This window comes from Micrasema longulum, unplaced genomic scaffold (genome assembly GCF_059751315.1).
Source record: "Micrasema longulum isolate JH-2025_06_02 unplaced genomic scaffold, ASM5975131v1 h1tg001582l, whole genome shotgun sequence".
NCBI classification, from domain to species: Eukaryota; Metazoa; Arthropoda; class Insecta; order Trichoptera; family Brachycentridae; genus Micrasema; species Micrasema longulum.
In genome coordinates, this window is record NW_028278765.1 from 241,521 (window position 1) to 256,006 (window position 14,486).

The 14,486-nt window shown below is 30.7% G+C and overlaps 1 protein-coding gene across 1 annotated transcript in view; it reads right to left on the minus strand.

Moving 5' to 3' along the window:
• Window positions 1-9,632: 9,632 nt before the first annotated feature.
• LOC148274787 (phosphatidylinositol 4-phosphate 3-kinase C2 domain-containing subunit alpha-like) overlaps window positions 9,633-14,486 on the minus strand; it is a 49,480-nt gene continuing 44,626 nt past the window's right edge. Inside the window, exons 29-32 of the mRNA XM_088236606.1 lie at window positions 13,257-13,453; window positions 10,848-10,996; window positions 10,584-10,670; window positions 9,633-10,295 (exon numbers count right to left, since the gene is read on the minus strand). Of these exons, the coding sequence (XP_088092732.1) occupies window positions 10,119-10,295; window positions 10,584-10,670; window positions 10,848-10,996; window positions 13,257-13,453 (610 nt within the window). The 3' untranslated portion in view covers window positions 9,633-10,118. The remainder of the gene's footprint in view (window positions 10,296-10,583; window positions 10,671-10,847; window positions 10,997-13,256; window positions 13,454-14,486) is intronic.

The following is a 14,486-nucleotide window of genomic DNA, read 5'->3' on the forward strand; positions in this document are numbered from 1 at the left end:
CCTTAAAGTTGGATGTTTTTAAATAATTGTTTATTAAGTAATTTTAGGTGAAATTATTATTTATTTTTACATTATTACTTTGAAGTCAAATAACACCCTCAGTATATATATATCACATAAAAGTTAATATGTAGGCATCATCCTCGTGTCTTAATTACTGCATAAATAACAGGGAAAAAGATCTTTTATACTGATTAAAAAGGCGACACACGTTGTAGTGGGATTTAGTGAGGCCTAGTACCTCCCAATCCTATACATGTTTGTGGCTAGAGTCTCGATATTCTGACATAATTAACCGTCTTTATTAGAAAGGCAGCTTATTAGATTACAAAATTGGGACTACTAGGTGCTCAGTCGAACATTTTCCCTTGTGCAGCAACCACCTCCGTCTATGAGCCCCAACAAGGGCCGCTACGCTTGATGTTGTTTTTAATGATCGGCACTTGCCGCCGCATTCCACATTTTTTCGCTATACGAGCGGTGATGTCCGATACAGTTACACAAGTTTTGACAGACACTCCATCTTCATCAGGATTTATAATATGTCTAACAAAACCTACTGAAATGGATAATATGGAACTCGCTAGAACTAAAAAGACAGATAAAAAGCAAACATATTCGGGATTTCAACATTACACTGCTGGATCAGATTTATGGAAAGTATTTTGCGTATGTTTTATAATTTAGAATTAAAAAAACTATCCTTTTGGAGCGAGGAAAACAGAAACCAAAAACAAATAAAGAAAAAATAAGTCTAAAAAAATTCAGAGATAAGCTAAAAATAATTATTGACAAACCTCGTCAATGAAGTGGTAATTCCAACAATGGGAATACTGCAAGAAGGTTTTTTCTAATTACACACGTAGTGAAAATATAACGGGAGTAAAAGATAAACTTATCAAGAGATTTCACACAATTTTACAAACCAATATTATCAAACTAATACAATTAATTACGACTAATTATACCTAAGTTTTAATAATACAACTTGGACTGAAATATTAAACGAACGAGATGTTAACATAGCGATGGAGTTATTTATTAAAACAATTCATAAATAATTAGAATTGCATACCTCTAAACTAGTAAAAAAAGGCCACACAAAAATCTTCATATCAAACCTTGGATTACAACTAGAATAGTTAAATGCATATTTATTTATTTTATTTATTTGACACTTTATATACAATATATACACATATAAGGGCGGGCATATTGCCTTAAGGCAATTTCTTCCTACCTACCCAACATTAGATAAACAAAATGCACAAGCAATTAGCAAATAATCACAGAGATTATAAACTAAAAATTGACGACAAAGTATATGGAAACCGAAAAATTATAAACCCCGTGAAATATATTTTTTACGCAAAAAAAATCACTATCACGAAGTTTTAAAAATCAAGACCTGTGTAAGGGTAGTTTTGGAAATAGATATATGCTATTTAAAAAACACCTTTGTAAAAAAATACTCATGAAAGTGACATTTTAAATACTGATTATTATTTTATAATGCAACGTATTTTATAAGCATTAATCCGTTGCATAAAAAAACTTTTTTTTTTCTAAAAAGTGTATTTTTGCTGACCTATAACTATTCATCCCATGAATAAAATCATAGATATGGATAATGAATTTATATAGATTGAGTAATACTTTCTTCAAATTTTTTGTCAATATTCTCATTGGTTTCAAAGTTATTGAATTTTAGTATGAAAATAAGCTGTTCGCCCCATTGTGCGTTGGTAGGGTGGGCGATCCATTGAGAAACAGTTTTGTTACGGAGCGACATTGGCCTACTGCATCTGTTTTAAATCAAAATGTCACCTGCATAAATTAATCGCAATCAAATACGGGCGTAACTAAAACCATGCTAGATTTTTTTTCAATAATACGTATCCAATTGAGGGTCATAGAGATAGGATAATGTTTTATGATGCAGCGATACATATTATTTAATGGCATCTACATGTTATGTAAATAAATTATGTAAGTAAAATAATGTTAACATTGTAATTCATTGCAACTGCATACAAGCATTTGGACATACTCAAAATATTATTGTTAACGATCCTATTAGGAGTAGGCTCCTAATTTCTACATAAATAATTCTATCTCGTAATAAATTTCATTTCTTTTGTACATTTTTTTATAAAAGCGTTTTATATCCATGCCCGCAATATTTTCTACCTACCTACTTAATAGCTAATATTGAAAAACAAATAAATTTTCGAGTTCTAATTATTTATTAAAATATTTCAATTTTAAGTCCTTTTCCTATAATTCGTACATAACTCGTGCTGGGAACATGTGTATCCAGTTGGGATAGAGTGGGATTTGGACCATTGATTTCTGAGTTCACAACACAACCCAGAATCACAACACGATTGTATGAACATTTTGTACTGATACATATCACTTCCTTATTTCAAAACAATAAGTACAAGTATATATGTATGTGTGCATGTACGGGTATAAATATGTATGAATATGGATGAGGATGATATATAGATATAGACTTACATATAGATATATATATAGATATGGATATGTTAATAAATAATGTTTTTAATAAAATGCTTTGTGCCTTTATTAAAGTTTAAAATTTTGGTACTCCGGTTCTGTATTTATTTATTTTTTATCTTAAAATTGCGTTATCATTCACTTATTTTTTGCTTTTTTTTTACATCTTCTAAATATTTTTTGGAAAGCATAAATTACATGTACTTTTTTTCGCTCCCTATATCTAAGTTAGTAGTAATTATTATTATAAAACCATGTAGGACTATCATATGATTAATTGTAAAGGATCTTTACCGACAAGCCATATTCATTGGCTTGGTGAGTCCTGTAAAAAAAAATATTTTTTTAAATGTTTTAAAATAACTAAAATGTAATATTGTATGTAAATAACAAATAAAATAAAAAATAAATAAATTGTTTATTTTTTTATAAATTGTCAATTGTCAAAATAAAAAAAATTATTAAACTTAAAAAAAAAAAAACAGTTATTATATTTCCGAAATAAATATTTCCGAAGAATCGATTTGCTGATATATTTTAATTTTGGCGCACCATTTTCGATTAGCCGTAAAATAACCGTGGTATTGTGTAAGACGCATCGGACCGTAAGACGCATCCCAATTCTTGGTTGAATTTTCAGAGTAAAAAAGTGCGTCTTACGGTCCGAAAAATACGGTGCTCGTTTCAAAGTGCTTCTTACTTCTTACGGCACATAACAGGTTGTAGTATAGTGGGGAGTGAACCTCGGATCTCCGTTGAAGCCCTCGACGCTACCACGGTACCATATGGATCCTAACCTTAATCTTATATAATTTTAATGTAAACGAGTTAGGCTAGGAGGTCACAATAAAAAGCGATGTTTTTTAGCACCAAATATCCCAAGAGGGAAAAACACATTCAAAATCGTCCCCGAAATCCACGTAAGAAGCTAGTACTTATATCTTGAACAAAGGGGTTAGTAATTATTTTTTTGAGAAGTTTGGAGTTGATATAATATGTAACAATACGAGATATTGGTATCTTAACATTTTTTCCGTTCAAAATCACCTTAAAGGGTTCGATTCGTAGATTGACCGCGTAAAGATAATTTAACCAAATTCCTGTTTTTAATCTAACAATCAATATATTCCATCATAAAAGAGAGATAGTATTCATTGCTGGTGTAGCACTAAAAAGCTTGATTGATAAGTGATTTTATGGAGTAGATTATTTCAACACAGAACTCATCATTAAATTACACTACATCCATTTGTAAATAAAAAGACGAGCCATAATATTATTGTTTACTGCCGAAAATTGGCGATATCGCACAATAAATTGGAACGAGATATTTTATTGACGACATAAATATAAATAACACGTTTTTACAACCATTACATAAGTAATAAGTATAATATTTTACAAGTACACGCAGCATATATGAAGTAACTCCATGTTGGGTTATACTGAAATGTTTTTAATTTTATTTTAATCCCCACACAATTTTCTTTTTCGGAATTACCTGTTCTATTTCGCGAACAGATAAATTGTATAATCATTTTCCCCGAAGAAATTTGATTACGCCAAGAGTAAATTATTATAGTTTTGATATTGTATAGATATTTTTTTCATATACACAGAGGCAAACAAAATTTTAAAAGCAAATAATATTTTAAGACTTAACTTTCATTAAAATATCATCTTTTGTTTCAAACCATTAATTCTTTTTCTCACAATTAAAAAAACTATATTCCATTTTACACATTGATTATAATAAAGAATGAGAATTTGATTGTAGGAATATACATTTTTTTTTTCTTGTCGGCAATTACGAGAATTAGATATTTGGAATTCATGGCAACAATGCGTCTAATGAGACGTTTTTGCACGAGGAAAGTAAAGGTGTAGGTTTTTTTTATTATAGCATTTTTTTAAAATATTTGATTTGAGTCAAACATTAATTATTTTTTATCAAGAAACAATTAAAAAAAACTTTCCAAAAAAATATATTTTAAACCCATGTTAAATAATTATGGCTGACAAATTAAGTTTTTAAACCCACTGAATTTATATACCGAAACTATAAGACATTAAAAAAATCAATACAACTCCATATTATTAACAAACGATATTTTATAATGTTTATATATTTGGTAATTCGTTTTGTGTAACGGCTAATAAAGCCGACAATTTGTAGCAAATATTATGAATAAAATAGTGATTAGTATTGCAAACAAGTTGGTCTTTGGCCAGAATTGTCCAGGCGCCATCGCCGTATAAAAAAAGAAATGTCCTTACTTCGAAATTAACTGTTTAGGTATTTATTTTATTACAAGACACAAAGCACAACACACCCGCAAAAGCGTGCACAGATTACTAAACGCTGGAAATGAATAAACTGTATTAAATAATTCACTCGCCACGGTTGAATTTGCCAATATCGGCACCTGCCAGACAATAATAGCGAAGTAGAATGCCTGTTGCTTACCTCGACTTACTTTCACACTCTCATTCAATAAAAATAATATCGGTATTATCGTTTTTATCATTTTTTCTAATGGCGAAGAACCCGCTCATTCGTTGTCAGTATAAGCTACCCACGATTTAGTCTATTATTATATCAAAACATTGCAGATAAGACGATAGTTGTGGAAAACAAACTAACTTAATTAATAAGTTTTCGTTAGAAAAATGTGAGATAACATTTTTAAAATTGGCGCGAAAACATAGGTGGCATTGTATCAAGTCTTGCCAGGATGATTAAAATATTTCCAAATTAATAAAATGTGTTTCTAAATGAATAGTACTTAAATTATTTTTTGTGAACAGACTGAACACGATTCAGAAAAAGGTAAAAAAGGCTCCTTCCTCCTTTGAATTAGGAAATAAAAAAAAATAATGCCTACTCCAAAACAGCTTTTAATCTTTTCGATTTTGAAAGATTAACCATCATTAGGCAGTGGAAAATGCCACCTTGATAAGACAAACAACTAATAAATACAAATTGCAAATAACGTAATATTTTTTTTTATATTGTTCAATTTTTTTATAAGCCTGAGCTTGTATTCTGAACGCTCTAACGAGGACTCTCTCAGAGTGGGAGAGAGAATGCGTTGTTGGCACGTAATTCACATAGGTACTAATTACCTGCTAGCAACGCTTCTCCTACCCCCGCGAGAATTCTCAGAATCGTACTGCTGGTGGCATTTCTCCCCTTCACCACACTTTTTGCCTTTCATCATCTTGGACTTTATTATAATAGGAAAATATTTGTTTTGAATTCTCGCAATAGAATCAGACATTTTATTACGTGTGGGAGATGTTAATGTTGATATTATATTTTCTAATGAGGAACTTCAGCTCTACCGGAAATTTGATACAGTAAATGTTTTCTTGCGCGTGGTAAAACTTGGAGCATTCAATTGTATGACAAAGCTTACTGAAAATGTACAAAAAAGCTGTTTTTTTATTTATTTTTAAACAAACAAACTACTTTGAACGACGTCACTAGATCACATGAATCAACCAATGATAAGAGAGTTATGGAATATTTCCGGTTTGCTTGCCGTCAATGGACCAATGAGCAGAACTGATCGAGAATAGGCAGAAGAGAACCTCTGACGTTACACACGGAGTTATTTTAGAAATACAAAACATAAAAAAATCACAGCGCTGATAATACGATATACAAACATAAAAAAATAATTTTAAGCTTAGTTTAATAGTCTATTATCAAAAAAAAAAAAAACACTGAATGTCCTCATTCCATAATTTCCTTGAGTTAGTAGAATTAACTAATGCTATATAATTATGAGCATAAAATTAATAAATCGAGGTATTTGATAAAAAAAAACAAAGTAATGAAATAACACCAGTACTAGGATTAAAAGCTTTATTTTACAAATACATAATCTACAGCTTTGAAATACATAACTAATTTATAAAAATTATAACATTAATCTCATTATATTGCGAATCTAACAAAATAATGTAAAACTCACCTACAAACATACTTCTTAATTCTGACATCAGCTGAAATAACAATTAATTAAAAATAATTCATTACAGTTTGACTAAAAAGAAATAAAAGATGACATTTATCAATTTGGTATTACAAAATGGCTTCATTGACTGATTTTTGACGATAAATGTTAACTTTACAATAACATAGTACAAATTTATTTGTACATGTTACACGTCTTTTTCAAATAAATTATTTTTGCTTTGGTCAAACTTATTTATGAAATTAAAATCTACTAGTGTCCTATGACAACCAATGTGTATTTTAAATCAATAAAGAAGTAAAAACTATACAAAAAATATCATTCTAAAAGTAAATAAAATAAGATTAACTCCCACTAATGCTTATTGCCGACACGGTAAAATTATTTAGCACGTAAAAAATTGCACGAGAAGATGAAATATGTAAATAAAACTATTTCGCTTGAATCTCTATTACATACAATTTAATAATCAGACATAAGAATAAAACTTATAAAAAAAGTGCATCATGATTAAGTATACACAAAAAATATTTATATAACCAGATTATAAAAAAAAACATATCTAAATTTTATATTGCATTCCCAAATTGTATTTTTTTTTTTCATTTACAAAAAACGTGCATATGCAACACTTTTGATTTAACAATATTTGTATAAAATAAAGCTAAGTATGATATTTTAAACGAGGTACAATTTGTAGAGTAAATATCGAGGAATGTGATAAGTAAAAAATATCTTAGAAAAAACAATTAAAATGTTTACAGTAAAACAATATTTTGAGTTTGTTCAAATTTTCGTAGACAAGAACTGGACTCAACTCTCCGGGGAGCTGTCAATATAAACGACAGGTCATAAGCCCTGTATATGCCTAGACTTCTGTATTACCTTCTCTAAGTTCTCCTGTTTCAGCTCTTTAACTTCACAAACATAAACAGATGAAAGAATTGAAGGAATATAGATGTTCAAATATGGGCAGAATGGTGAATGTTACACAGTGTGTAAAGTGGCCACTTAAACCAGCCATTGACAGGTCATAAGCCCTGTAGATGCCTAGACTTCTGTATTACCTTCTCTAAAATGTTCTTCATCTTCATTGTAGCAGTAAAAACAGTAAAACCTTCAAAAAAATTTACTGGGTGTAAAACGGATAAGTTATAAGCATTATTGTGAAAAACTAGTGGATTACAAACACTGCTTCATAGAATATTTTTAAAAAACGATTAGTGTTTTGAACTACAGTAAAACCTAGTTTTTACGTTCCACGAATTTACGTTTTCCCGCTTTTTATACTGAAATCTTCAGGACCCATTTTTATTCATAATTCTCATACAAATATTCCCCCCAATTAACGTTTTTTATATTTTTCATCGCCCCGGGTTTACGCTTAAAAATTTTCGGAATTCATTTGATGCGTCAAAAAAGCCAAAATTACGTCGTAATAATGATGCCGCGGCCCGCGCGCCACCGCGTGTTCCACGCGAATGAAGAATAAAAACAGGTGAACAACTAATAAAGGATAAATTATTGTCATAAAAGTGAAACAATTTTTCCGCGATCTATATGACAGTTGTTTTTAGTGATGCCATAGAAAAAAAGTGATACCATATAAATAAAATTTCCCAACATTTAGGGAAAAAAAAATGTATGTTATTTTATGCTAATTCAAAATTCTATTTTCGTTTTTTTTATTTACACATAAAGAAATTGTAACAGGCTGTTTTTAAATCAAATAAAAAATCAGATTACATAATGAAAAAATTGGTGGAAATTGACAAAAAAAAAAAGTTTTTTTTTTTTCAATTTCCACTTATCATCGTTTTTACAATTTTTCTGGAATTATATTTACACTAGTGTAGCAAATCAATTTTATTTTAATGTAATTCCTATTTTTTCCATACATTTTTCATTTCCTCTCTTTAGCGTTTTCCTCGGTTTAACACTATTTTTTCTTGCTCCCTTGAAAAACGTAAAAAGGAGGTTTTACTGTATTTAATAAACAGAGAGTGTTTTATTACACAATTTGATCAAAATACCTCATAACCAATTGATAAAAATAAATAAACTCTTAAATAACATAATTTTTGCTGGCCAAATTTATGAATAACCTTACGTAAGTGATTAGTAGACGCCTAATGCGATTATTAAAAATAGAAAAGTATGAATGCTACACTAAGTTTAAAAATTTGTGTACGTTAAGATTATTGTGCTATTTGCGTATAAAAGGTGAAATTACAAGCGATATGATTAAAATCATCAATAGTTAACAGTTTAGTGAATTCTATTCACCATATCACATTCTCACAATAATATGTATGTGTAAATACATACTGAATTATAGTGTGTTCGTTTGCAGTTTAAAGACAAAATGTTTTCAACAGCAATCTTGATACAGGTCGCATTGGTAATATGTATGTATAAGATTAAAGATTAGCGTCCAAAAAGACATCCAATTTACAATGCATAATTAATAAAAATAGCGTATGCATACATAACATACAGCTTTCGTAGCAAAACTATCATCTAGTTATTGTATCTCTCATTATAATTCATTGATTGCAATTAATTTAGACAATGATTAATATGTATTAATGATCAATCGAATTGACAAGGTTATAAAATACGTGTTGCACACGTCAAATCAATAAAAAAAGATTTATTAACGTATACCAACAGTGGTAAGGAAATAAATACAAGTCAATGTATTTTGTGATATGATTCAAATTCTATTTTTAAATTGATGAATTTTTAATAATAGACACAGCGTGTTATTTCATAAAACACAATGATTACAAAGAAAGTCAAATATTTTGTCATAAGATTTATAGATGTCGTTGATTATACAAAATAAATATTTAAAAAATTTTGGCAACATTTCAATTATTATTTAAATATAATATGTACTTATTTATGAGGAAGTTCAGTGGTTTTTTTATATTTTTTTATTTGTTAATAAACTACCAAACTTGAAGAAAGTAGAGCCTCGTAGTGTCAAAATACACAAAATTTTGAAAAAAATGGCAACCCGGAAACCGGAAATCTATCACAACACGTAACGTCGTAATTGATTGGTGGATTCATTTTTTCTTACATTTTCGAGAAACTTTGGTAGAGAATTAAATGCTCAAATTTTTGTTGAATGAAAGAAAACCATTTTTATATTCAATTTCCTGTAGCACTGAACTTCCTTATTGATTTTAAAGCCCATGAAGCAAATTTGCCAATAATATGTATACAGTATACTTACATATTTAATTCTTCAATTAAGAAACATTGAAGACACATGAAGCAAATTTTAAAAAAGGAATCAAATAAAATATGATAGCAGGATTTTTTTTATCAGAGCTGGATCTACCATAGGTTCAGTTGGCACATAGAACCAGACACTTGGCTACGTCCCTTTTCAGTAAGTGACAGGTAGAGAGATCCTGTTAGATCTGACGCTGAACATAACATTGCCACAATAAGATAGTTACAGATAGGTTGTGTTAAAAAAGCATGTACATTTAGGAAATACAACGGTTTTTATTTTTTTGAACATGCTGACACTTGGCGCAATGGATGTTATGAGTTTTCTATTCAAGTGTGGAGCTAGTAAAGGAGATAGGGGAAGTATCACCGCGGTATATATTGCAGGGGGTACCACTGTGTGGTTTCAGCAGTCAGGTGCATCGCATGCAGCGGTAGTTGGACTCCACCGAGGAACTGGTTCTCCTGTAGAGGGTCGTGGTGCCAAACGGTCGCTTGCAGGTCACGACCTCGTATCACCTCCAGGGGAAGACGATACTCTAACTAAATTTGTCAAAACAAAATGATTCATAAAAATGTTGACGGATAAAAACATTAGAATATTTTAGATAGGCAAAAATTTAATTTATAAAAAACATATTTTGATCTTCAACAGTATTTTCATTCGAAGATTTTAGTAACAATTTTCAATAATTTTAAACAGTATCTTATAAAATTTCTAAAATGTGTTTCAATATTTTATCATATGGAAGTTATAGATATTACGCAAAATTTCAATACATAAATTGGATTTTAACTTGATTCGAGCCAAGTATCAAGAATAATACATACCATTTCCATGAACGATGGGTGGCAATTTTTCTTTAAAACTCTGGTTTTTCGTTTAGTTTCTTTTGAAGGGTCTGGCACCAAATAAACCTAGAATTGTAAAAAATGTTGTTTGTACATGTGCTGTAACGGATAAAAATATGCCACTAGACATTTTAAAAATAGATTGCAGTTACTTAATTTATTTTGACACATGTCTAAAAGGTTAATTTGATTAACAAGTAACTGATGTAAACTAGCATGTATTTTTAAGAAGTTTAGTGTTACCTTAACATAAGGAGATGGAGGAACTCCTTGTGGAGTCATGGGAAGAGCTTGCGCATGAAGGATAAGCACAGAAAGTACTCCAGCGGAATATTGGATAGATATCTTCAGTGCTCCTACTTCACTGTTACCAATATTCTGCTGCTGTTCATCTAAAAAATATTAATTTAATATTATACAAAACAAAATTACAACTTGGCAAAATTAATAACATCAATTTGATATACTGTAAATAAAAATAAATAAATTAGAGCTTGGTGAAGCCATTTTTTTAATTATATATCTAAAGTAGTTAATAACATGAATCATTAAAAAAATAAGTCATAAAATACCATTGAGATTTGTTAATTAATATTCTATTACCTAATTATTTATTCATGTATTATGGAAATCATACAGTCTTTTTAACAAAATCAAGGTACAAGAAAACAATTTTGAAAAGTAAGACAAATGACAGTTTTCACATTAATTTATTATGAATTCAGAAGAAAAGGGGAAAAAAATACAAAACAGGTTTATTAAAAAAAAAAAAAGTACATAAAAGGGAGAAGACATGGTATAGTTCCAACTCGATCTTCCTCCCCCTTTCTTTGCTTCCATGAACATTTATATTTGTTACTAAAAAAATCACAACCAACAATAATTCATTAGATACAGGTATTAGATGTCTATAAAAGTTAAGCAAGAGATAAATTAAAAATGTCTTTTACAGATCTTATAAAACTCTAGTAATTACAGTGTAATATGTCGATGTCACTAAATCTGTCATTGTAGCAAGTCTGTTCTTTATATAATTATTTTATTATTATAGGTTTGAAAAATTATTACACCCCTGAATAAAGATTCACAATTTTGATTAATGTAATTTGCCATTCATAGCACATTTCTGTCAATGATATTATGTATTTCGATTGAATTTTTTTAAATTATAAAGGATACTTAAGTCTTACACACTTTAAATTTTGAGGAACAATTAATTACCGAAATGAAAAAAATATATTTGAAAAAATTTCAACTCATAGATTATAAAAGTTTTGCAAAAAAAATGAACTTAAAAGTAGGTATTTGTGTTTTTAAAAATATGTTTTTTTTTGGGGATAACAACAGTAAAACAAGTTTTAAAAATAAAGTAAACAAAATATACAACAAATACATGACAGATCGACACATCCTACGTACAACTATGTAACTGAAAAATGTAAATTTTACAGGAGAGCGTTTTAAAGATTTTTTAAAAATCAACTCGTGATATTTCGCTGTTCTTACTTAGTAAAGCTGTGAAATTTGGCATAACACTCTTAATTGAGTTATTTAATAAGATAAAGAATAAATGTTCTTTCTAAGATCGCTAGTTTTTGTTTTATCACACATACACACTTATACTTAGCTACGTAACCTGTCATCAATACTGTAAGTCTCTGATACAGGCTTATTCAATTGGATTCATTGAAATGTTTCACGAGTGTCTGCCTAGTTACATAGTTTAACTCTGTATTTCATTTGATATCTTCCCCCGAAATGTTCACTTACACAGCTTTTACCAAAAAATCCTAATTAAATACGGTCTTATATTTACAATATTTTTAATTTGTCCAAATGTTTGCAGACAAAAGACTGGATTTCACCCCCTCGGGAGTCATTAATATTAACAAATTACAACAGGGATGGAGAATACCTTAAATAAGGCTATATGGAAGTCTAGGCATTTACAGGGCTTATGACCTGTCATTGGCTGGTTTAATTTTGGTTAATTATTTTGGTCTTATATTTGTTTATGTATCGCTGTCACAAAATTAATATTAGATCATTTTAATTATTTTGATAAGTATACCCGTGTTTTAAAATTTTTGACGGAGCCTGTTTGCATTCTCTAGCTGTCCGAGGTAGAACTGAGCGACAGGCAGATCTCCGTCGCCCGCGCCGCTCCGCATTACCCCCACGTAATAGTCTGTAGCTGGCACTTACTTAGTTATTCTACGGATTTTGTTTTAGATATACGCAGTTAAACATTTATACATTTTAAAAAAAAAAATTCCAACTATTTTTTATATTTTTTTAATATTTGATATTAAAGTTTCTAAGGTGTAGATTTCAAAAATGTAACAGTCGTATAACCGCGTATGAGGCAGTTACACAGTTGTACGTAGGATGTGTCGAGATATTCACAGAAATATGGTTGAGAAAAAAAAAGCGTAGAATTTTATTTTAAAAAACATGGTTCAAGGGGTCACAACAGTCACTAAATTGCAGATTGATTTGCATATGTGTAGTAAATCAAAACATTACAATATGAAACTCTTAGCTGCTACAATAGCATGAACTTATTAATTATCGCAGAAGTGATTATATGGGTGTTAGTTAAACAATTAATTTGTGCGATATTGTCTATGATAAATTAAATAAACAGCTTACTTTTGTGCTTAACCCTTTGCGGTCCAACATCTTGTTGATCCCTCAACATCGGGTGGAAGAAAGTATACACCAGGTCATGATGAGCAATCTCATCAGCCAGACTAAAGAGGGAGCGAAGGAAGGATTGCACATCACTGAAGCGCCTCTCTGCCGCTTGCTTCGTGTTGGAACGGCCCATTCCAAGACCAACAGGGAGGCTGGAACAAAATTGATACATGGATCGACATTCTTCTTCATATCGGTAGCAAAGATACGTGTATTATGTTTGGCCAGTGGTGGGTCAGTTAATTCATTAGTTGGTCTATAATGTAGTTTTCCAGACATGTGAGGCAACGTTTGCAGGTCACTTCAAAACTGTATATAGTATATTGTCCGTCTGTGTTGTTCTTGTCCCATAGAAGGGAAGTGGTAAATTACAAATCTAAATAGTAGACTAACTCAAGAGAACCACGCGCCGACCATGCTCTAGGACCCGTTTCGTCTGCTCTAAGGTCTGAGAGATTGTTAGGACGATTAGGGTATTTGCATAGGATTGTTCCTACTGTTGGTATTAGGATAATGGTTTTTGCGAGAAATTCAGTATTATGACGAAAAGTTATTTCGCTTGTGTTCGATAGGGATCATGTTAGGATCTGTGTTAGTGATCTAGTGTCTTGATAATTTGATGTTCCTCTGTGATTGGGTATAGATACGTATTGTTTTTCTTCTGTTGCTTGAGTGCATGTTGTATAGGGCAAATTATTCTAATGTTTCCTATATGTATTTGGGTTTTGTGTCGTTTGATTTCTTTGTATTACTACGTTCTTCTTCCTTTCTGAGGCGGGATCTGGAGTGTGTGGCCGGGGTCTCAATTTGGAACTAACACTGTTGTAGCTAACGCGCTACCGGCGTCGTGTTGTGGTTCCGCTGCAGTCACTAACGCACACGTCCCGATCCACTGGTTGTAAGGCAGCGGAGGCTAGGCGATCTTGTCTAACTCGTCAGGGCCGGAGATGTCCTCAGAAGGGCCTCTTATTTCAGGTTGAAGTTGCCGGTTCGCCGTGGTCAGGAATCCGTAGGGAGAGAAGTCCAAAATCCAAGTCCAGGGTGAAGCGAAGGTGTCAAGCGAAGTGAAGAAGAATCGAGTAGAAAGCCGGGTCGGGGAGAAGCGAGTAGAGATGAGTAAAAGCCAAACGTCAGAGAAGAAGTGTCATTTATTTTCATTTGTACACGTTATATACCGTTCGCGCT